A 24,381-nucleotide genomic window follows, 5' to 3' on the forward strand; every position below is an offset into this window, starting at 1 on the left:
CTTTCTCATTGCCATGTACTACTCCATTGTGTATATAAACCACAATTTCTTTTTTTTTTTTTCAACGTTTTTTATTTATTTTTGGGACAGAGAGAGACAGAGCATGAACGGGGGAGGGGCAGAGAGAGAGGGAGACACAGAATCGGAAACAGGCTCCAGGCTCCGAGCCATCAGCCCAGAGCCTGACGCGGGGCTCGACCTCACGGACCGCAAGATCGTGACCTGGCTGAAGTCGGACGCTTAACCGACTGCGCCACCCAGGCGCCCCTAAACCACAATTTCTTTATCCATTCGTCAGTTTATGGACATTTAGGCTCTTCCCATAATTTGGCTATTGTTGACAGTGCTGCTATAAACATTGGGGTACAAGTGCCCCTATGCATCAGCACTCCCGTATCTCTTGGGTAAATTCCTAGCAGTGCTATTGCTGGGTCATAGGGTGGGTCTATTTTTAATTTTTTGAGGAACCTCCACACTGTTTTCCAGAGTGACTGCACCAGTTTGCATTCCCACCGACAGTGCAAGAGGGTTCCTGTTTCCCCACATCCTCTCCTGCACCTAGAGTCTCCTGATTTGTTCATTTTAGCCACTCTGACAGGTGTGAGGTGATATCTGAGTGTGGTTTTGATTTGTATTTCCCTGATGAGGAGTGACGTTGAGCATCTTTTCATGTGCCTGTTGGCCATCTGGATGTCTTCTTTAGAGAAGTGTCTATTCATGTCTTCTGCCCATTTCTTCACTGGATTATTTGTTTTTTGGGTGTGGAGTTTGGTGAGTTCTTTATAGATTTTGGATACTAGCCCTTTGTCCAATATGTCCCTTACCCATTTAGCCCACCCCCCCAATCCCTCCAGCAACCATCTGTTTGTTCTCTATATTTAAGAATCTCTTATGTTTTGTCCCCCTCCTGTTTTTATATTATTTTTGCTTCCTTTCACTTATGTTCATCCATTTTGTATCTTAAATTCCTCATATTAGTTAAGTTATATGATATTTGTATTTCCCTGACTAATTTCACTTAGCATAATACCCTCTAGTTCCATCCACGTAGTTGCAAATGGCAAAATTTCATTCTTTTTGACTTCTGAGTAATACTCCATTGTATATATATACCACATCTTCTTTATCCATTCATCTGTCAATGGACATTTGGGCTCTTTTCGTACTTTGGCTATTGTCAATAGCATTGCTATAAACATTGGGGTGCATGTGCCCCTCCAAAACAGAACACCTGTATCCCTTAAATAAATACCTAGTAGTGCAATTGCTGGGTTGTATGGTAGTTCTATTTTTAATTTTTTAAGGAACCTCCAAACTGTTTTCCAGGGTGGCTGTACCAGTTTGCGTTCCCACCAGCAGTTCAAAAGAAATCCTCTTTCTCCATATCCTCACCAACATATTTTGTTGCCTGAATTGTTAATGTTAGCCATTTGACAGGTGTGAGGTGGTATCTCATTGTGGCTTTGATTTGTATTTCCCTGATGATGAGTGATGTTGAACATTTTTTCATGTGTCTGCTAGCCATCTGGATGTCTTCTTTGGAGAAGTGTCTATTCATGTCTTTTGCCCATTTCTTCACTGGATTATTTGTTTTTTGGGTGTTGAATTTGATAAGTTCTTTTTTTATTTATTTATTTATTTTTTTTTTTTAATTTTTTTTTTTTTTAAATTTTTTTTTTTTCAACATTTTTTATTTATTTTTTTGGGACAGAGAGAGACAGAGCATGAACGGGGGAGGGGCAGAGAGAGAGGGAGACACAGAATCGGAAACAGGCTCCAGGCTCCGAGCCATCAGCCCAGAGCCTGACGCGGGGCTCGAACCCACGGACCGCGAGATCGTGACCTGGCTGAAGTCGGACGCTTAACCGACTGCGCCACCCAGGCGCCCCGATAAGTTCTTTATAGATTTTGGATACTAACCCTTTATCTGATATGTTGTTTGCAAATATCTTCTCCCATTCTTTTGGTTGCTTTTTAGTTTTGTTGACTGTTTCCTTTGCTGTGCAGAAGCTTTTTATTATGATGAGATTCTAATAGATTATTTTTGCTTTTGTTTCTCCTGCTTCCAGAGATATGTTGAGTAAGAAGTTGCTGCGGCCGATGTCAAAGAGGTTTTTTTTGCCTGCTTTCTCCTTGAGGATTTTGATGGCTTCTTGTCTCACATTTAGGTCTTTCATCCAATTTGAGTTTATTTTTGTGTATGGTGTGAGAAAGTGGTCCAGTTTCATTCTTCTGCATGTCGCTGTCCAGTTCTCCCAGCACCATTTGCTGAAGACACTGTCTTTATTCCATTGGATATTCTTTCCTGCTTTGTCAAAGATTAGTTGCCCATACGTTTGTGGGTCCATTTCTGGGTTCTCTATTCTGATCCATTGATCTGTCTGTTTTTGTGCCAGTACCATACTGTCTTGATGATTACTGTTTTGTAATACTTCTTGATACAATAGGTTCTTGGTAAGCAGAGTTTTTGAGATGAAGTACCTATGATTAATGTCAGAATTAAAAGCCCCAGCAGGACTGCCCATCCAGCAAAATTTTGTTTCCTCATTGTTAACATGGGCTAATGTGCTACTGTAGCCCTGGCCCCACCTTCTCCATAGCATGATTATCCTGTCCTACAATATCTCCATCTTCTGCCCTGTCCAGTCCCACCATCCTCGCTTCTCCCTCACTCTGACCATAGGTAAACCAAGTTAGATGTGATCATTTTTTAAAAGGATGAATTTGAGGATTCTGTTTTCTTTTTCAGCAAGAAGTTCAAATGGATGCAGTACCTTCAAACTAAAACATATCCAGCAATAGAGTGAAGAAACTAAATAATACTCTAGTATTCCAAAAGAACTATTTTTAATATATATTTTTATTTTTCAATTTTCATTTTATTTATTAATTTTTTTTTACATTTAAGTAATTTCTACACCCAACATGGGACTCAAACAACTCACAACCTTGAAATCAAAAGTTGCATGCCCTTCTGACGGAGTCAGCCAGCTGCATATATATATCCACAGACACACACATATATAATTTTATTTTATTAATGTTTATTTATTTGTTTTTGAGGGGGGAAAGGGCAGAGAAAGAGGGAGAGAAGAAATCCCAAGCTGACAGCATGGAGCTGGATGCGGGGGCTCAAGGCTCAATCTCACCAACCGTGAGATTATGACCGAAACTGAGGTCAAGAGTCAGATACTTAACTGATTGAGTCACCCAGGCACCCCCAAAACCTCCTTTTTATTGGCCTTCTCCTATACCATTGTGAAGAGTTTTTACTTATAGAAGCTGAAAGTCATGAGACATGTGAGTGATGAGTGCTTACACTCTTAAATCTGTCCCTCTTTTCCTTTCCACATACTACTCTTAGGTAAGACTGGCCTTTTTTTCTTTCCATTCTTGCCCAGTTAGAACTCCTCTGTCTTCTGTGCTTAATGGTTTCTATTAAAACTCTATGTTCCAATTTCCAAAATTGGCTGTTGATATTTAAAGGTTACTTAGGAAATTAAGATAACAATTTTTCTGCCTGGAGAAAACTGATTCTCATATTTACCTAGTAATGGGCTAAAAAGAGTCAGCCTGAAACTCTGGACTGACAGCTAACTGCTTTAATCTAGGGTGTACTTGTCTTATCCACTGAAAAGGTAAAGACATTAGATTTAATGAGTGAGAAGTTGAGAGTAAGATTTGCAGTATATGAAAATATATCTGAAATTATTTTTAAAGTATCATTCCAATTACACATGAAAAATTTCATCGTCTTACCAGTAATTGGGGAATTGCAGTTTTAAAAAATGAGGTACCATTGGCAGGGGGCGCCTGGGTGGCTCAGTTGGTTAAGCGTCTGACTTCGGCTCAGGTCATGATCTCGTGGGTCATGAGTTTGAGCCCTGTGATAGGCTCTGAGCTGATAGCTCAGAGCCTGGAGCCTGCTTCTGATTCTGTGTCTCCCTCTCTCTCTACCCCTCCCTTACTTGCACTCTCTCTTTTCTCTCTCAAAAATAAATGAACATTAAAGTTTGGTGCTACAGTGTGGTGAAAGACTGCTAGAAGCTGTTTAAATTGTTACAACCACTCTAGAGAACAATTTGGCTATATCTTACAAAACTGTATATGTACATGCCATACTACCCATAAATATAATTTCTAGGTATATTTCCTACAGAAACTCTTCCTCAGGTGCATAAGATGACAAGTGTGAGGATGTTTACTACAGTATTGTTTGTAATATTAAAAACTATAAAAACAAATATCCATTAATAAATTAATGAATAAAATATGGTATATGCATGTGATGGAACTGGAAATCTTTGGGAGAAATGAGCCATATACATACAGGTGACGCTTGAACAATGAGAGCATTAGGGGTGCTGACCCCACACAGTAAAAAATCTGTGTGTAACTTTGATTAACTACTGATAGCCTACTGTTGACCAGAGCCTTACTGATAACATGAATGGCCAATTCAACACATATTTTGTGCACTATATGTATGTGTATATGTATGTATTATATATGTATATATTTATTCACCATAAGAAAGAGTGAAATCTTGCCATTTGCAATGACATGGACGGAGCTGGAAAGTATTAGGCTAAGCTAAATAAGTCAGTCAGAGAAAGACAAATACCATATGATTTCACTCATATGTGGAGATGGGGGGGATGGGTGAAATAGGTGATGGGGATCAAGGAGTGCACATGTGATAAGCACTGGTGTTGTATCAAAGTGTTAAATCACTATATTGTACACTTGAAACTAATATTACACTCTGTGTTGGGGCGCCTGGGGGGCTCAGTCGGTCAAGCATCTGACTCTTGATTTCGGCTCAGGTCATGATCTCCCGGTTTGGTTTGTGAATTTGAGCCACACATTGAGCTCTGCTCTGTGCTGACAAGTGCACAACCTGCTTGGGAGTCTCTCTTTCTCCCTCTGCCCCTTCTCCCCAGTCATGCTCTCTCTCTCTTTCTCTCAAAATAAATAAATAAACTTAAATAAGAAATATTACACTGTATGTTCCCTGAAATTTAAATAAAAACTTAAAAACAAAGAAATACCCATTTGACTATTTAGCTACAGGAGAATACAGGAGAATAGTGTACAGTCTGCTTCTGTAATGAAACAATGTCATGGCTTTTCCTTTCCTCCTTCCATTAAATATTGTTTTCAGGGGTGCCTCGGTGGCTCAGTTGGTTAAACATCTGACTCAGCTTAGGTCATGATCTCATAGTTGGTGAGTTTGAGCCCTATATCAGGCTCTGCACTGATAGTGTAGAGCCTGCATGGGATTCTCTCTCTGTCTCTTTCTCTCTGCCCCTCCCCTAATTGTGCTCTCTCTCAAAATAAGTAAACTTTAAGAAAACATTATTATTTTTTTTTAATTTTTTTTAACATTTATTTATTTTTGAGACAGAGAGAGACAGAGCATGAACGGGGGAGGGTCAGAGAGAGGGAGACACAGAATCCGAAACAGGCCCCAGGCTCCGAGCTGTCAGAACAGAGCCCGACGCGGGGCTCGAACTCACGGACCGCGAGATCGTGACCTGAGCCGAAGTTGGCCGCTTAACCGACTGAGCCACCCAGGCGCCCCAAGAAAACATTATTTTCACTGTTTTTTTATTCTAATTTTATTTTTTTTTTAATTTTTTTTTTTAACGTTTATTTTTATTTTTGAGACAGAGAGAGACAGAGCATGAACGGGGGAGGGTCAGAGAGAGAGGGAGACACAGAATCTGAAACAGGCTCCAGGCTCCGAGCTGTCAGCACAGAGCCCGATGCGGGGCTCGAACTCATGGACTGTGAGATCATGACCTGAGCCGAAGTCGGCCGTTTAACCGACGGGAGCCACCCAGGTGCCCCTTTTTATTCTAATTTTAGAAATACTTCCCCAAAGCCCAATGCATTACATTTGTGTGCCATTCATTCATTCATTCAGTATGCATTTATCTTGATTGACCAGGTCCAGGGAAAGGAGTTTGGAAAGCAAGAAGAGAGAAAGAAAATTAGTGATTAGATTTTATCCAAATATTCAAGACCTATATGAAAAAAATTATAATTTCTTTACTACTAATCATAAAGATCAGAATAAGTGGAGGTGAACAGACGAATATTAAGATAAAAGGAATCAATATTATGATGTTGCAGTGGGCAGTGCAATGCACCACCTAGATCCTCTTTATGAGAAATTTTTCCATAAGTGCTAGAAGAAGTGCTATGGACAGCCTTCAGCTGCCATGCCCTTTAGAAACTGTCTCACCTGAAGAAAGTGGCCTTGCCCTGGGCTATGGTCCTTCCCTGGTCTCTCACACCCAATGGCTGATTGATGAGGGAAGAGGGCTATTTCAGCCTTCCCTGGGACAACGCTGACCAGCCATTCTGACTCCCGAGCTCCCAAAGAGGTTGCTGAGGCTGTCACTGGATCTGCAGCACTTTAACTTCTCCTCGTCTCCCTACTGTTTACTTGGCCTTTTTTTCACAAAGCTCTTCTTAATAAATATTGAGCATGCTAAAAGCAAGCAAACAAACAAAGAAACAAACAAACAAAAACTGGTGATCAGAAGCACCTCCAAGGACATTGGAGAATTCATAGAGGTAAATTCACAATTACAAAGGTAAGGAAAAACAACCTGAAGTGGAGAGAAAGGAGACAGGCATTGGGAGGTGATGAAAAGGGATAAATTGGAAAAAAAATGAGATGACTTTGAAGCAAGAGTAGGGGTGAAACAAGAAGAATAGGGTTGGCTGAAGACGACAGAAGTGGAAGAAACAGCTCATGCACCACAAGCAAGGGACCTGAAAATCCATCGTTGATTATGTGTGGTCTACTCTCCCTGCTAAAGGTCCTTACCAGACTCTATCTATCTATCTATCTATCTATCTATCTATCTATCTATCTATCCATCCATCCATCCACCCACCCATCCATGCCTGCTACCGATCAAGGCATTTAGCTAAACAAAATGAGACAAAAACTAACATAACAAAAACTGCAGCTGCCCATTGTCTACGATCCAGATGCTTCATCTCTGAGTGGTGGTATGTGTTCACAGCGTGTAGTGGAGAATCACTAGTGCCGAAGCCCGGTGGTGAGAGATTGTGGGGGTAGTTCATTCCTGGAACAGGCGTCTCCGGGCCTTGCGAGAAGGACCCGGAGAGCGCTGGGGGCGCGCGTGGGGACCTGGACTCGGAGAGGCAGGTAGAGGTTGGAGTGGCGAGTTGGGGAAGGGCTCCAGAAGGTGGACGTCCAGGTTGAAGTAGCGGAAAGAAGAGCGTCTCTCTGGGCTAGGAGTGGGGGCCCAAGACCGGGGCTCTGGTACCTGGCCCACGGGGTGGGGGTTGGCCACGCTTCCCGCGCAGGGGCGGAGCCCAGCGACGGAGCCGGCTGCAGGGTCCATCCGAGGCGGCAGGAACGCGGGGTCCGCGTCTTCCTCGTAGGCCTCTTCTTGGGGGGCCATCTGTGGGACAGATGCGCGGAAGAATCCTTGCTCGACGGCGACGTCGTGCCCGGGCGCGCCCAGGAAAGCGCCAGGTTCCAGGCCGACAAGCGAGTGGCCCTGCCCTCCTGAGCGCAGGAGGGCCTCGGGAACCAGCAGCAGGGTGAGCTCTTCGACAGACACTTGCAGGACCGACGTTGGCTCGGGCTCGAGCACCAGGTCGACGTCGTCCAGGGACATCTGCAGGACACATCCCGTGGCCAGGACCACCACCGAGGTGAGGGCACCGGTGGCCGGGGGCCCCTCCAGGCCTTCCAGGCCTGCAAGCTCCTCGGTTCGGCTGCGCTTGGCGGGGCCGGGTCCTCCGGACGGCGGTCCGGGACAGGGCGCAGGGTAGGCGCTGGGGCTGCGGGGCCGGCTGCCCATCACCTGGACGGCGCTGCGGGTGGCACTGCCGGGCGGGGGTGGGGGGGGCTGGCGGAGGGCGTGAGGGGCTGAGTCCTGCACGCAGTGACAAGTCTCGACGACAGGTGAGGCGGTGGGGCGCGGCGGGGCGCGGTACGACGCGACGCAGAGTGAGTGCCCGGGAGTTCTGGGGGCGCCTCCCGGGAGACCCTAGGTCCAGGTTCTGGTGGCGCAGAGTAGGCCCTCACACGTCAGGGTAAGCATTGAATTATTAATAGGAGAAGTCAGGTGACCGGCAGAGGCGGTTTCAATATAAGCCCCGCCTCCTGCCTAATGGGGGATTAGATTTAGTGACTTGCAGTAGCGGGAGGTTTTTAAGAAACTGTAGGGAGAATACCCCTTGGATGTGCCTGTGGGTTCCACTGGCCTTTATTGCCTTTCTTTTGGGGGGTGGGGTGGGGTGAGGGGTGGAGAGCCAGAGCACAGGATCAAAAACTGCTTGTTTACTTTAAGAAGTAGTCGTTGCCTGGGGCGCCTGGGTGGCTCAGCCCTTAAGCTTCCCACTTAGGTTCAGGTCATGACCTCGTGGTTCCTGGGTTGGAGCCCCGCATGGGGCTCTGTGCTGGCATTGAGGAGCCTGCTTGGAATTCTCTCTCTCTCTCTGCCACCCCCTGACTCGCACGTTCTCTCTTTCAAAATAAATAAATAGACTTTACAAAAAAAAAGTAGTCTGTGTCTAATGTCCTCTAAGATTTTACAGGAGATATGAAAAGCCTTTACTTCCTCATGGATCACTTGTTTCCCTGCCCCACTCACATGGTCCTTGAAATTCTTCTCATTCGGGAGAGAAATTAGAAATCCTAATTTTCTGTGAAAAAAAAAGCTTTAAAAAAATGATCAAGGCAAACTAACTGCAGTTTTGTTTTTCCTACCTGCAGTTTTGGTTGTTGTTGTTGTTGGAAGCCAGACTGTGGTAATTATTAATAACGGTAGCAAAATATATCCTAAGGTTAACTGTATATATTCAAACTTACTACCTGACTTGTATTATACTTGTTTAAAAAATTAGTTTATTCAGTCCTCACTAGTAAAACTCACAGGAAAGAAGGAATTTCAGAAAATGAAATAGTATGTTTTCTGGATCTGTTTCCTCAGGCAAAGGAAACAAAATGGAAAAAGATGATTTCAACACGTTAAATAGAAAATGTCCCAAAACTCAATAATATCAAAGGTGGCAAAAACATCAACACACATTACACAGAAGATGTGGCATGAATGGCTGGTATATAGTACTGCTAAAGCCAATGTTCAAGAGTTTACTGCCTATGTTTCCTTTAAGAGTTTTATTGTTTCGGATCTTACATTTAGGTCTTTAATCCATTTTGAGTTTATTTTTGTGTGTGGAACAAGGAAATACTTCAGATTCATTCTTTTTTATGTAGTTGTCCAGTTTACCCAGCACTGTTTATTGAAGAGGCTGTCTTTTTGCCATTGAATATTCTTTCATCCTTTATCATAGATTAATTTATCATGTAAGTGTGGATTTCTTTCTGGGCTCTTAATTCTGTTCTATTGATATATGTGTCCTTTTTTGTGCCAGTACCATACTGTTTTGATTATTGTAGCTTTGTAGTATATTTTGAAACATGGGATTGTGATTCCTTAAGCTTTGTTTTTCTTTCTTACATTTGCTTTGGCTATTCAGGTGTGTGTGTGTGTGTGTGTGTGTGTGTGTGTGTGTGTGTGTGTTGTGTGTGTGAGCTTCCATACAAATTTTAGGATTATTTGTTCTAGTTCTGTGAAAAATACTATTGGCATTCTGATAGGCATTGTATTGAATCTGTAGATTTCTTTGAGTAATATGGATATTTTGGCAATATTAATTTGTCTAATCCATGAGGAATGTATCTTCTTTCTTTTCATTTGTATCTTTTCATTTATTTGTGTTATCTTCAAGTTCTTTCATCAATTTCTTATAGTTTTCAGGGTACAGGTCTTTCACCTGCTTGGTTAAGTTTACCCTTAGGTATTTAATTCTTAATTTCTTCTTCTGCTACTTTGTTATTAGTGTATAGATGTACAACTAATATGAGATTCCTATATCCTGCAACTTTACAGAACTCATTTGTCAGTTCTAACAGGTTTTTCTTTTTTGTTTTTTTTAGTGTTTTTAGCGTTTTGTTTTCCATATGGTATATTGTCATCTGCAAATAGTGACAATTTTACTTCTTCCTCATCATTTTGTATGCATTTTATTTATTTATATTGTCTGATTGCAGTGGTTAGAACTTGTAGTACTTTGTGAATAAAAGTTGTGAGAGTAGACATCCCTGTCTTCTTCCTGATCTTAGAAGAAAAGCTTTTAGCTTTTCACCACTGAGTATAATGTTAATCGTGGGTTCATCATAGATGGCTTTTTATTATGTCAAGGTATGTTTCCTGTAAACTTACTATGTTGAGTTTTTATCATGAATAGAGGTTGAATTTTGTCAAATGCTTTTTCTGTCTCTGTTGAGATGATCCTATGGTTTTTATCCTTCATTTTGTTAATGTAGTTTATCATATGGATTGATTTGTAGTTATTGAGCTATCATTGCATCCCTGAAATAAATCTCACTTAACCGTGGTGACTGAGGATTTTTGCATCTATGTTCATCAGAGATATTGGTCTGTAACCAATTGTCCCAATACTTTTTAGTTGAAAAATTCTTTCCCCACTGAACTGCATCACTTCCTGCATTACATAATTTTTATGTGTGGGTCTGTCTTCAATTTTTCTTTATTTTTTTTTAGGTTTTATGGATTTTTAACAGAGCCAACATTACATTTCTTTTGGAATATTGTTGTTTTGGTGGCAATATAGGACTCAGGAAAAAGAGCTGTTAATCTTCTGGGGCCTTCAGCTGAATGAACTATCCTACCTGTTGTTGTGGTTTGATTTTTCTATTCTGTTGCATTGATTTAATTGCCTAGCCTGAGGCGATTTCACACAATTAATACTTTTAATACTTACATTTGATACATTTAGTAAAATATAATAATTAACACAATGCTAATGAAATTGGTATGTTTTCATCATAAGGTTTTTGGGTCTACAAAATCTTTGTTTATGCTCATTTAAAAATTTAAAAAAATGTTTATTTATTTGAGAGAGAGAGAGGGAGAGATCAGGGGAGGGGTAGAGAGAGAGGGAGACACAGAATCTGAAGCAGGCTCCAGGCTCTGAGCTGTCAATACAGAGCCCAATGTGGGGCTCGAACTCACGAACTGCAAGACCATGACCTGAGCTGAAGTTGGATGCTTAACCTACTGAGCCACCAAGGCGCCCCTGTTTATGCTTATTTTTGAAAGATAGTTTCATTAAATGAAAAATCCCAGGTCAAAACAAATGTTTTCTAGCAGTACTTTGCTGCTGTTATTTACTGGCTTCCATTGTTGGTTTTGAGTTGTCTGATTGATTGCCTTTTCATTGTAGTTGTCTTTTCTTTCTGTGTACAAAAAGTACTCTCTTTGAATTTTTGGGCTTACAAGAATCCACCTAAATATGTATTTTTTAAACGTATCAATATTGAAAGTTATTGTGCTTTCTGAATGAGGACACCATACTGTAGCCAGAACTATGTACATTATTGGAAATGTTTCTTTTTCTCCGTCTTCAGTGCTGAAAGTCTTGCTACCGCTATCTGCCTTAGGGTCATGAAGAATAATCTCATTTTACTTTTGTTCATGGTAGGATCTGTTCATCCCTCATATCCCAGATTTAAATCCTCAAACACCCAGTATATGGTATTTTCTACCTTCCATTCTTCTACATCTCCTACACTTTTTCTTCATTTTGCCTTCTGGAGTCCATAGTTAATCACAGTGAAAAATCTTCAACTCCCCTGATATTACCTTTAACTTTCTACTATAACTGAAATCTTCTGAGTACCGTGCTTTCCCTGGAGGCTTCTGAAGTGGAACCTGTTTTTCTTCCACACCCTTAGTACTGATGACTAGACGTCTGATACAGGTTCTTCTTGCTCCTCATTGATGCTCCCCAAACATTTATTCATCCTTCCTGAATTTCATGTCAGCAGAGTGTAGCCAGCCTCTAATCTGTGTTGGTGCAGTCCTCTACCCTCCCAACTCCCCTCTACTTCCCAACAGCGCTCCTCTCCTTCCTCCTTAAATGGTATTTACTCTTGGCTTTCTGTCACTCTCTCCCATTTTGATGCTTTCATAATTCCTGGCAATTTCAAAATATACTTAGGTGGTTCTTCCAGAATACTGGTATGTCTCCATTCTGTTCAACTCTCATGCAATCCAGACTCCCCTATCTCACTTCCTAGTCAGCATCCCTACCTGGATATGTAAGAGGCACTTCAAATGACACATGTTCAAAACTAAATGTATCTCAGTTTTTCTATACCTGTTCCCTCAAGGTCTTTCCAAATCTTAGAGAATAACACTTCCATCCTTTTTGTACTCAGGCCCCAAACTCTCGAGTTTTCCTTTTTGTTACCCTTGAGTCTTTCTCATCTTTTACATCAAGAAATCTAATTTTCTCTACCTTCAAAATATATCCAACCAACTACATACTGCTTCATACCTCTCCTCTTATGACTATGGACTACTTTAATGTAAGGCAGCATTATTTCTTGTGTGAATTGTATTCCATGAAGACAGTGATTTTTTAAAAAAAATTCTTTTTAAGTTTATTTCTTCTGAGAGAGATGGAGACAGCGTGACTGGGGGAGGGGCAGAGAGAGAGGGTGACAGAGAATCCCAAGTAGGCTCTGCACTGCAGTGCAGAGCCAGACGCGGGGTTGATCCCATGAACCCTGAGATCATGACCTGAGCAGAAACCAAGAGTCGGACACTTAACTGAGTGAGCCACCCAGGCACCGCTCCATGAAGATAGTGACTTTTTTTTTAATTTTTAAATTAAAAAAAAAATCTTTATTCACTTTTGAGAGACAGAGACAGAGTGAGCATGAGCGGGGGAGGGGCAGAGAGAGAGGGGGACACAGAATCCAAGGCAGGCTACAGGCTCTGAGCGTTCAACACAGAGCCTGACACGGGGCTTGAACCCACGAACCAGGAGATCATGACCTGGGCTGAAGTCAGATGCTCAACCGACTGAGCCACCCAGGTGCCCTGAAGATAGTGATTTTTTAACTTTTTTATTCTTGGCTGTATTCTCAGAGTTTGGAAAATGCCTGGTACATACCTAGCACTTAGTACATATTTGTTGAATGAATGAATGAATGAATGAATGATTTTCTTCTATCATCACATCTGGAGAATTCTCATTCATTATCTCTGTGAATAATGGTACTTCCCTATTCTCTGTGTTCTCCCTCTCTATCTCCAACAATCATGTAGAGCTGCTCCTTTTCTTTTCTTTTTAAAAACTATTTATTTTGAGAGAGAGAAAGAGAGAGAGAGAGAGAGAGCACAAGCAGGGGGAGGGGCAGAGAGAGAGAAGGAGAGAGAGAATCCCAAAAAGATTCTGCGCTGTCAGCTCAGAGTCTGATGTGGTGCTTGATCTCTTGACTGATCATGAGATCATAACCTGAGCTGAAATCAAGAGTTGGATGCTTAACTGACTGAGTCACCTAGGTGCCCCAGAACTGCTCCCTTTCTGACAATGTTTCTTAGTCTCCCTTTCATATCTTATGTTTTTACTGTCTTTAGTTTTATGGATGATTTATCTAGTCCAGTATTTCCATTTTCAATTCTGTCTACATTGTTGTTTAGCCCATTTATTGTATTTCTTACTTCCAGGTTTACATATTTAATCCTTAGAAATTTTCTTTAGTTCTTTTTTTAAAGCTGCCATATCTTTTGGTATTTTTTTCTCAGCTACACTTCTGTTGCTCTTTTTTATGTACCCAGTCAAATTAAATTTATTGAAAAATATTTTTATATCTTATAATTAATGAACATCTATGATTTGAAGAGCTGATTCTCCTTTTTCTTGTTTTGGATGTATGTCATTTATTCTCACTTATAGTGGTTTGTTTTCTTACATGTTCTTTGATTTGAATTATGAGTTTAGAATCACTGGAGGGTTATGTCTGAGAATAAGGTGTATTCTTCTTGGAGAACATTTGTTTTACTTTGTCAGGTTCACCATCTACCAGAGAACATTTTTTTAAATGTTTATTTATTTTGGAGAGACATAGAGACAGAGTGCGAGTGGGGGAGGGGAAGAGAGAGGGAGACACAGAATCTGAAGTGGGCTCCAGGCTCTGAGTTGTCAGCACAGAGCTCCATGCGAGGCTCAAACCAAGATCATGACCTGAACCGAAGTTGGACGCTTAGCCTTAACTGACTGAGCCACCCAGGCACCCCTACCAGAGAACTTTTTAAACTTGGGTCCTTCCACCCCTCAGTGGATTGTGTTTCATTCTACCTGGAGCCAAACTGAGACAAATACATTTAAATCCCATCTCCTTTTTTATTATGTATTTTTTTCCCCCTTTTGCTTGTTAGATTACCTATTGGAGGCATCACATTCTGGAAGCCTGGAGCTTTTTTCAGGGCTATGTGACTACTGAACTTTATTTTATATCCTTTATAAACGGTCCATTAATACCAAAGCTTTAGGTCACCATAGGATGTTAGGTACCCCTGTGTACCCTCTTGTTTCAGCACCCATTTTCCTCTCTGGATTTGTGATATGTCATCTATTTTTTGCTTTGAGGATTTCTCTTACATTTTAAAATGTTTATTTATTTATTTTGACAGATAGAGAGAGAGAGAGAGAGAGCGCAAGTGAGTGAGCAGGGGTTGGGGGGGGCAAAGAGAAGACAGAGAGGGAGAGAGAGAATCCCAAGCAGGCTCCTCACTGTCAGCACAGAGCCTGATGTGGGGCTCCACGAACCATGAGATCATGACATGGGCTGAAATCAAGAGTTGGATGCTCAACTGACTGAGCCCCTCTCTTACAGTTTCTTTTACAAGCTGTGATATGATTTTAAAAATAGTAAAATAATTTTTATCCACCAGTTTCAGTAGTGTTGTTCTTGAGGATTTTTGGACTATTTGGCTCACATACTGTTGAAAATGGATGTCCTCAGTTTTTCCTAGTGTAGATGAGGAGAGTCATGCAATACAAGACTTAGTTTTACAAACAAGGCCCTCTTCTGTCTTTAGAATAATCAGGAGTTTAGGCTAGGACTTGTGACTGATTAATTTCTGTGTTATAGGGGGTGGGAGGAGGCATGATTGTGGTGAGAATTGTGGACAAAATGGTAGAATAGGGGGGTTCCTTCTACTGGAGGCAGAGAGCACTGAAAGGAAGTGTTAAACCATATTAAATAGAGATATCAACTTTTATTTTTTTAATTTTTTTAAAAATTTTTTCAACGTTTTTTATTTATTTTTGGGACAGAGAGAGAGAGCATGAACGGGGGAGGGGCAGAGAGAGAGGGAGACACAGAATCGGAAACAGGCTCCAGGCTCCGAGCCATCAGCCCAGAGCCTGACGCGGGGCTCGAACTCACGGACTGCGAGATCGTGACCTGGCTGAAGTCGGACGCTTAACCGACTGCGCCACCCAGGCGCCCCGAGATATCAACTTTTAAAAGAAAGATTCAAGAATCCAGGGGCCAGACATACAGTAGAAAATCCAATCTCTGAATGGACAGCTGATATTTTGATGTATTTGTGGTACTGAAACTAAAATCTATAGTAGCAACTAGGATTTCTGCTCCTTTGAGTGGACTGAAAACCAGCCCATGGCCAATCCTCAGAGGGTGAAGAATCACTGACCACTATTCCATGGTTGTGTCTGTAGTTGATCAAAGAGAGATTGAAACTCAGAATTGGCACTGTGTGATTGTTTGGGGATTAGACCTGTGACTTTTCAGGGAGACAAATTATAAGAGTCCCACAATCCTTGGTTCTGAGTTATGGTCCACCAGGAAGTAGAAACTAAAAATTCTAACTGTGGGATACAGAAGATGAATTTCCACTTGAAATGTGCCCGCCAGTGAAAATTACCAAGAACACGAGGCAATCTCACATGATTAAAAGCAAAAAGGAGATTCCACCTGTGAGGGAATTGAATTAATTGAGTTTTAAATTAATGTTAAAAATTTTTATAATATAAAAGATGGAATACCATCTATGCAATAAAAACAAAAGTTTATGATACCAAATGAGGAAGTGTTGAAATGGAAAGGAAGTAAAAATCTTTAAAAGAAAAAAATGTAGTCTTTGAGATGAGAACTTTCTTGCAGATGTATAAACAGAACACTGGATGCTGTTGAAAAAAAGATCAGTTAATTAGATTAAAGAATAAAGAAATCTGAAATTGACACACTCTAAATATGTTAAGAATCATGGGAGATTGAGTGATGCCATTATATATCTGATTAGATTTCCATACAGAAGGATATATGGGATATTTCAAGAGATAGAGTCCAAGATTTTGTGGGATTCCAGGCAAGAGAACATTTCCCATAATGATAGTTAATCAAATTTCATCAAGCCAAATAAAAATAGAATATACCCCACAGATATTACAGTAAAACTGTAGAACACCAGAGGGAAAGAAAACATTAAAAAATATGCTAAAATGAACAGCAGAATCAAATATAAAAAATAACCATTTGATTGGCAGAAGACTTCTTGCCTACAATGGCAACAAAAAAAGCAGAACAATGAACTAATATATTCAAAGTAGTTAAATATCACTTTAGAATTAAGAATGAATGTGTACTATAACATTTTCAGACATGTAAGACTAATAGAGTTTACTACACATAAGCATGTTCAGACTTACAAAATCAAGATAGTTTTACTACACATAGGATCTAGTGGAAAGAACTATTAAAGGATATTCTTTAGCAAGAAGAAAATTGAGGCTAGAATTGAGAATGTAGTAGGAGAATAAAAGGGGACAGAACAATTAATAAGGCATGTTGGCAAACTGAAAGAGTATTGATGTTCTTTAAAAATGAAATGGGGGGGCGCCTGGGTGGCTTGGTCGGTTAAGCGTCTGACTTCGGCTCAGGTCGTGATCTCACGGTCCGTGAGTTCGAGCCCCGCGTCGGGCTCTGTGCTGACAGCTCAGAGCCTGGAGCCTGTTTCAGATTCTGTGTCTCCCTCTCTCTCTGCCCCTCCCCTGTTCATGCTCTGTCTCTCTCTGTCTCAAAAATAAATAAACGTTAAAAATTAAAAAAAAAATGAAATGGGGACCTTGAGTGGCTCATTCAGTTAAGCATTCAGACTCTTGATTTCCGGCTGAGGTCTGGATCTCAAGATCTTGAGATCTAGCCCCTCCCTCAGGCTCCCTGCTGTAGGTGGAGCCTCCTTAAGATTCTCTCTCTCCATCTTCCTCTAACCCCTTCCCCCTATGCAGGCGCGCGCGCGCGCACACACACACACACACACACACACACACACACTCTCTCTCTCTCTCTCTCTCTCTCTCTCTCTCTCTCTCAAAAAAAGTCATTTTGTTGACTTCAGCATTACCAGTAGTACTTTATTTTATAAATAGATGAAACAAATATGGTAATACATTAATTTAAAAAAATTAAAAGTTTGATTTACATAAGAAAAAACTCAGGGTAGAATTGGAAAGGTATAAAACTATGTGGAATAGCAGGAATGCAAACATTTTACATCAGTCTATTGCTTGAAATTACTGATGACGAGATTTAAAAGAGAAATACATATCCCAATGCATGCTGAAAACACCTGATAAGATCTAAGATTTACTCACAATGAAAAGGGAACTGATTGGAAGAGAACTTCAGGCGGTTAAGATGTAGCTATGAACAAACATTATACTATTATGTATGGTAACCATCATACTATTTTGCAGTTTTCGAGAAAAGCAGGTGGAAACACCAAGAAATTGAAAAGCCATGGCTAAATCTCACAACATGAGAAATCCAGTGATTTCTTGATTTGGGCAGAACCAGGAGACCAACGGTGTAGTGCTGGAGAAAGAGTAGAGTTTGACAGAAAATAACTGACGTAAAACGAAGGGGAATGGAGGGGTCTTTCTTGTAAAGAAGCCCAGAGTTCTGAAAACACACTGGTATCTCTGGGCAGATTTTCGGCTTCAAAGATAAGATCCAGAATCCTTTCTCTTTCTGACATCTTCATCTGCTACGATGGCCAGTCTGCATGGAAAAAGGAATTGCTTGTACCTGAGGTGCACAGTTTCCAGGTTGCGGAATATCCAGTGCACAGGGTTTTGGGAATGCCATAGGGCCTCCAGGCGGGTTGCCAGAATCCTGTGGGGGGGGGGGGGGCCGCGCAGGCAGCGCGGGCAATTCATTCCTGGAACAGGCGTCTCCGGGCCTTGCAGGAAGGACCCGGAGGGCGCTGGGGGCGCGCGTGGGGACCTGGACTCGGAGAGGGAGGTAGAGGTTGGAGTGGCGAGTTGAGGAAGGGCTCCAGAAGGTGGACGTCCAGGTTGAAGTAGCGGAAAGAAGAGCGTCTCTCTGGGCTAGGAGTGGGGGCCCAAGACCGGGGCTCTGGTACCTGGCCCACGGGGTGGGGGTTGGCCACGCTTCCCGCGCAGGGGCGGAGCCCAGCGACGGAGCCGGCTGCAGGGTCCATCCGAGGCGGCAGGAACGCGGGGTCCGCGTCTTCCTCGTAGGCCTCTTCTTGGGGGGCCATCTGTGGGACAGATGCGCGGAAGAATCCTTGCTCGACGGCGACGTCGTGCCCGGGCGCGCCCAGGAAAGCGCCAGGTTCCAGGCCGACAAGCGAGTGGCCCTGCCCTCCTGAGCGCAGGAGGGCCTCGGGAACCAGCAGCAGGGTGAGCTCTTCGACAGACACTTGCAGGACCGACGTTGGCTCGGGCTCGAGCACCAGGTCGACGTCGTCCAGGGACATCTGCAGGACACATCCCGTGGCCAGGACCACCACCGAGGTGAGGGCACCGGTGGCCGGGGGCCCCTCCAGGCCTTCCAGGCCTGCAAGCTCCTCGGTTCGGCTGCGCTTGGCGGGGCCAGGTCCTCCGGTCGACGGTCCGGGACAGGGCGCAGGGTAAGCGCTGGGGCTGCGGGGCCGGCTGCCCATCACCTGGACCGCGCTGCGGGTGGCGCTGCCGGGGGGCGGGGGGGGGGGGGGCTGGCGGAGGGCGTGAGGGGCTGGGTCCTGCACGCAGTGACAGGTCTCGACGACAGGTGAGGCGGTGGGGCTCAGCGGGGCGCGGTACGGCGCGACGCAGAGTGAGTGCCCGGGAGTTCTGGGGGCGCCTCCCGGGAGACCCTCGGTCTAGGTTCTGGTGGCGCAGGGATCGGCCTCAGGCATCCAAATCCCAAGCTCCTCTCGCTGACCGCCTTGGGCCTTGATATGGCAGGTGCCAGGGCGAAACCAGTCTTTATCTGTCACACTAAGCTCCGCCCCTTCCGAGGCTCCGCCCTGTAGAGATCGGTGCAACCCAATATCCGACGAAGGGGGTAAGAACATACTTTTATAGGCCTTTAAGGGGGAGAACACTTGTGTAACTCATTATTAGAAAAAAGGAAAGATATACTGGTAATAGAACTACAAATATTGTTCCCCTCTAGGACCAATGTTTTCCTGTGATTTTATCCATTGTTGAGAAAAGACCACTCAAACAGATCACTTCCCCCCCCCCCCCATAAAATGGACTTACCCAAATGCTCCATAAAATTTCTTTAGGGCTTGGTCTATCATTGCAGGAGTAAATGGAAAATACTGATTTCTCTTTAGAAAAACTTCTTTAAAATTTTTTTTTAATGTTCATTTATTTTTGAGAGAGAGAGAGAGAGAGAGAGAGAGAGAGAGAGAGAGAGAGAGAGCAGAGTGTGAGTAGGGGAGGGGCAGAGAGAGAGGGAGACACAGAATCCGAAAAAGGCCCCAGGCTCTGAGCTGTCAGAGCAGAGCCCAAGGCAAGACTTGAACTCACAAACTATGAGATCATGACCTGAGCCGAAGTAGGACGCTTAACCGACTGAGCCACCCAGGAGCCCCGAAAAACTTCTTTTTTAATACGAAAGTAAAATATTTGTGGCAGGTTCTTCCTGAAGGTTAAGGCTGTTGTAAAATTATTATTAATATCAATAAAAATAAAAAATAATATAATTAAATCGTTGTTTGAGAAATTATTTTGACATTTTCACCATTGTACTGAGTGTTTAAAAAGTGATCTTTTTCTAACAAAACCAAAGAAAACCTAGCATGGTATGGTTGGCATACAAAAAACTGTATGTACTTAATGTATACAACTTGAATTTGGGAGAAGTGAACACCCATGAAACTATCACACTATCAATGCCATAAACATATCTACCACATCCAAAAGTTTCCTCCTGCCCTATTTAAAACAAATGATCTTTTCAGTCTTCACAATAGCTGGCACTGGGATTGGTCAGCTAAGTTATCCAAAATTAAATACCTAATTTGGGTTAGATGTGGGAATCAAATGCAGGCTTATTGGGTTTTAGATCATGGACTGTTTACTCATGTGTTTATTGTATATACCTAGGAGTGGATAACTAACTGGTATTATGTGTGCCTTGTCAAATTAATAGGTAATACTTCCCTCTCTTTTTCCCCCCAAATGTTTTTCATAGATCACACTCCTGAGCAAAGTCTGTTTCTATTTCACTACATCCTTGCATAGCTTTCTTTGAAAATGTTTATTTATTTTGAGAGAGAGAGAGAGAGAGAGAGAGAGAGAGAGAGAGAGAGAGAGAGAACCCGCATGCACGGGTCGGGGAGGGGCAGAGAGAGGGAGAGAGAATCCCAAGCAGGCTCCGCTCTGTCTGCACAGAGCCTAGGGTGAGGCTGGATCTTACAAACCGTGAGTTTATGACCTGAACTGAAATCAAGCGTCAGAGGCTTAACCACTGAGCCACCCAAGCACCCAAGCGCCCCCTAAACATTTCTTACTGCCAGACTCTAAATCTTTTCCAACCTGGTGTAGTAAAATACTCGCATTGTGTTTACATTCTGCATTTCTGATTGCCAGTCAAGGTTGATTATTTTTTTCATATGCTTCTTGGCCATTCTTTTATTTTCTTCTTTGAAATGTTCCTATCTTCTTCTTTTTTTATTTAAAAAAATGGGTTTCAGCACTTCTTTCAGCTTTATGCAGTGCTGGTACCTTCCTTGTCAAACACCAACCCAGATAGCACCTTCCGAAAAAGGCCATTGCTGACTGTTTTATTTGAAATGGCTTTCTCCATTCACTTTATCTCATCACTCTCTTTATGACCTTCATAGTATTATCACAATCTGTAAATAAGCAAAATATTGTTTAAAAAACTTGGGTTTCAGACATACTGTATACCCACCATTTATCAAATGTATGTGTTGCACAAATCTCTGTTACGGTCTGAAGACTTTAGTGCTTCATCCATTACAATCCTCATTCACTCTATCTTCGGTGTAATGTGTGGTGATTTTAATATTCTCATGGATTCTTCTCCCCCCCCCCCGCCCCTCCAAATGTTGGCTTCTGACTTCTTTTTCCCTTCAAAAATGTTGTCCTCTTTCCTCATTGACTCATACTCTTGAACTTGCCTTTACTCCAAATTGTAGCCCTTCCATAATCACAATTTGAAACATTTTATTCTCAGAGCACCACCTCCTAACTTTTTAGCTTAGTCCTTCAAATATCCAAACTCTATTGGTCCTTCCATCCCTCTGATGAAATCCATCGATCCTACCACCTTTTCACTGAAACGGACACCATCAGGTCCTTACTTCCCTCCTTACCTAGAACTTAAATTCCATGGGCAGTCATCATAATCATTGTCATGTTTATATCTTTTTCTCCCTTTCTTGTTTCCTGCTTTGTTGGTTAATATATTTGGTATTTTGTGGCTGCATTTGTGCAGCTGAGGGGGGCTGGAGGAAAACACTCAACCCCACAGACTAGTCTTACTTTAAATTCATGATCACCAACCTCAAGTAGGCTACTAAATGCTGCCCAGTGATCTTAATATGTTTCATTCACTTTTTCATTCTTTCAGATGAACACTGCATACTTTCTTCTCTCTTCAAACCTCTGATATCTCATCCCTTATTTTCTCACCTAGATGGTCACCTTTTTCTTTTTCACTGAGACGATAGAAACAATAAAAAAATATTTCCCCAAATTCCCATAATCACATCTCATTAAGCTTAATTGGGATTATATGTTGTGCCTTTTGTCCTCTTCCTATAGATGAAATGTCTGTGCTTCTAGCAAAGTCTACTCCCTCCATTTGTGCAGTTCATCTCCTCTCATTTTGGCTCTTCAAGAACATCAGTCTAGAATCCCCTTCTCTCTGTCCAGAACAGTCAAATTTTACTACCTCCATCAATTAAGTATCTTTAATATATAATTGAGAGGTAAAGTTTTCCATCTTCAACAAAAACTCTGCTGACGTGACTTTCTCTTCCAATTTCTTCTTCTTTTTTTTAATGTTTATTTATTTTTGAAAGACAGAGAGAGAGAGAGAGAGAGAGAGAGAGAGAGAATGAGCAGGGGAGGGGCAGAGAGAGGGAGGGGCAGAGAGAGGGAGACACAGAATCCAAAGCAGGGTCCAGGCTCTGAGCTGTCAGCACAGAGCCCAACTCGGGGCTCGAACTCACAAAATATGAGATCAAGACCTGAGCTGAAGTTGGAAACATAACCTTCCAAGCCACCCAGCTGCCCCTGTCTTCCAATTTCGACATTAATTTTCTCCCTCCTCATACACCAAAACGCTCAAATTAGTCAACTATATTAGCATTCTCTAATTTTCCATGTTTCACTTGCTCTTGAATGCACTCTAATCAGACGTCTTCCCAGGCCAGTCATTTATAAGCGCTCTCATTAAGGTCATTAATGATCCCCACATTATGAAATCCTGTGGTTAACTGTCAGTTCTTCTCTTGAGTTATGAGCAACACTTGCCACCGTCACTCTTTCCTTTAAACATTTCCCCCCTTGGCATCCAAGACTTTTTACTTTCTCAGTCTGTCTCTGGCTTCTTCTCAAGTTTCCTTAGCTGTTTGCTCCTCATTCTGAAGGTGGGAATATCCCAGGACCCCTTTCTTGGCCTTATCTTTTTTCTGTCAACCTGCATTGCCTTCCTTTAAATGCCATCTGTATGTTCATGACCCCCAAACATGAGTCTCTCTCCTGTACTTTTACCACCAACATCCAACTGCATTGTCAGCATTTTCTCCTGGATATCTATTAAGTCGAGCCATATGCAATTTTCATTTTTGTAGGTCAGAATGGTTGTATATTGCCAATTTTATGTATGTCAGTCTAATAATAGGCAGTCCAAACCTCAGGTCCAAATTTGAGCTCCTTATAATTTCCCCAAACCTGATCTTTTCAAAGTGTTCTCCATCACAGTAACTGGCAATTCCTTTCTGTTGCTCAAGCCAAAAACTTGAAATTATCCTTGAGAATCTTTCTTTCATGTATCACATGCATTCTACCTGGATATTCTGGGCCGTAGCCATTTTTACCTTCCTTCCTGCTACCTCCTGCTATCATCTTCATCCCTTTAGTGAATTACTGTGGAAGCCTCCTAAGTGGTCTCCTTGCATCTTTGTTTTTTTAAAGTAATCTCTATGCCCAGTGTGGGGCTGGAGCTCTTGACTGGAGACCATGGGTCGCACGTTGTACTGACTGAGACTGCCAGGCACCCCATCCTTACATCTTTTCTTTGTTTCTTTTCAGGCTAGTCTCCACACATGAACTAGAGTGATTCTATTAAACAGTAAGTCAGACCCTGTCAGACTCTTCCACTTTCACTCAGAGTCAGAGCCAATATTTTTATATGGGTTTGCAGAGCTCTCTCTGTGTGATCTGGACTTCCTATCCCCATCACATCAGAGTGTATTTCCTGTGAGTCTCCCACTTGTTCCTTCGGTTACAGCTCTCTGGCTGCCTCTATGCTTCTCCTAGAAATGGACAGGCATACTCACAAACTTTGCAGTTACTTTCTCTTACCTATCTATCTGCATGGTTCCTGATTTCTTTCAGACTTTACTGAAAACGCTCCATTTCTGAGGCTTTCCCTGAGTACACTATCTAAAATGGTAATCTCTGACCTTCTACTTCCCATAAATCGTTTGCACATACCAGTATTTAACATGGCGTGCATTTTCTTTATTTATCTTGTTTACCCTCTGTATTATCTTCACCAGAGTGTAAGCTTATGATGACAGTGATTTTTACCTGTTTTGCTTTTTGCTATATCTTCAGTTTTGGAACACTGTCAGCTGCATAGTGGACACTCAACAATATATACAAATATGTAAGTGTTTTTTTCTTTCATCAATTATAAGCATTTTTAAAAAGAATTTTATTTTAAGTAATTTCTACACTCAACATGGGACTCAAACTCACAACGCCAAGATCAAAAAACACATGCTCCACTGACTGAGCCAGCCACTCACGCCGTGAGCATTCTTATTCATTATGAAGCTCTTCAAATATTGCCCTCCATTCCATTTTCTCTATTTCCTCTCTCTGGAATTCCTTTCCTCAAATAACGTCCTTTCCTCAAATAACTACTCCTCCTCCTCTTCCTTCTCCTCCTCATCCTTCTTCTTATTTTTAAAAGTTTATTTATTT

At 42.1% G+C, this 24,381-nt stretch overlaps 2 protein-coding genes across 2 annotated transcripts; both read right to left on the minus strand.

The window, feature by feature from the left end:
• Window positions 1-7,100: 7,100 nt before the first annotated feature.
• On the minus strand, window positions 7,101-7,853 carry LOC131511358 (proline-rich protein 23A-like). The gene has a single exon (XM_058729077.1). The coding sequence runs from the start codon at window positions 7,851-7,853 to the stop codon at window positions 7,101-7,103; it is 753 nt and encodes a 250-aa protein (XP_058585060.1).
• Window positions 7,854-18,113: 10,260 nt separating this feature from the next.
• Window positions 18,114-18,866, minus strand: LOC131511359 (proline-rich protein 23A-like). Its single transcript, XM_058729078.1, has one exon. It carries the CDS (start codon window positions 18,864-18,866, stop codon window positions 18,114-18,116), a length of 753 nt encoding a protein of 250 aa, XP_058585061.1.
• Between the last annotated feature and the right edge of the window lie 5,515 nt (window positions 18,867-24,381).

The sequence above is a fragment of the Neofelis nebulosa genome, chromosome 5 (genome assembly GCF_028018385.1).
Source record: "Neofelis nebulosa isolate mNeoNeb1 chromosome 5, mNeoNeb1.pri, whole genome shotgun sequence".
Classification (NCBI taxonomy): Eukaryota; Metazoa; Chordata; class Mammalia; order Carnivora; family Felidae; genus Neofelis; species Neofelis nebulosa.

Coding starts and splice junctions, on each gene's coding strand:
- LOC131511359 (XM_058729078.1), bottom strand. CDS start 18,866: ATGGGCAGCCGGCCCCGCAGCCCCAGCGCTTACCCTGCGCCCTGTCCC.
- LOC131511358 (XM_058729077.1), bottom strand. CDS start 7,853: ATGGGCAGCCGGCCCCGCAGCCCCAGCGCCTACCCTGCGCCCTGTCCC.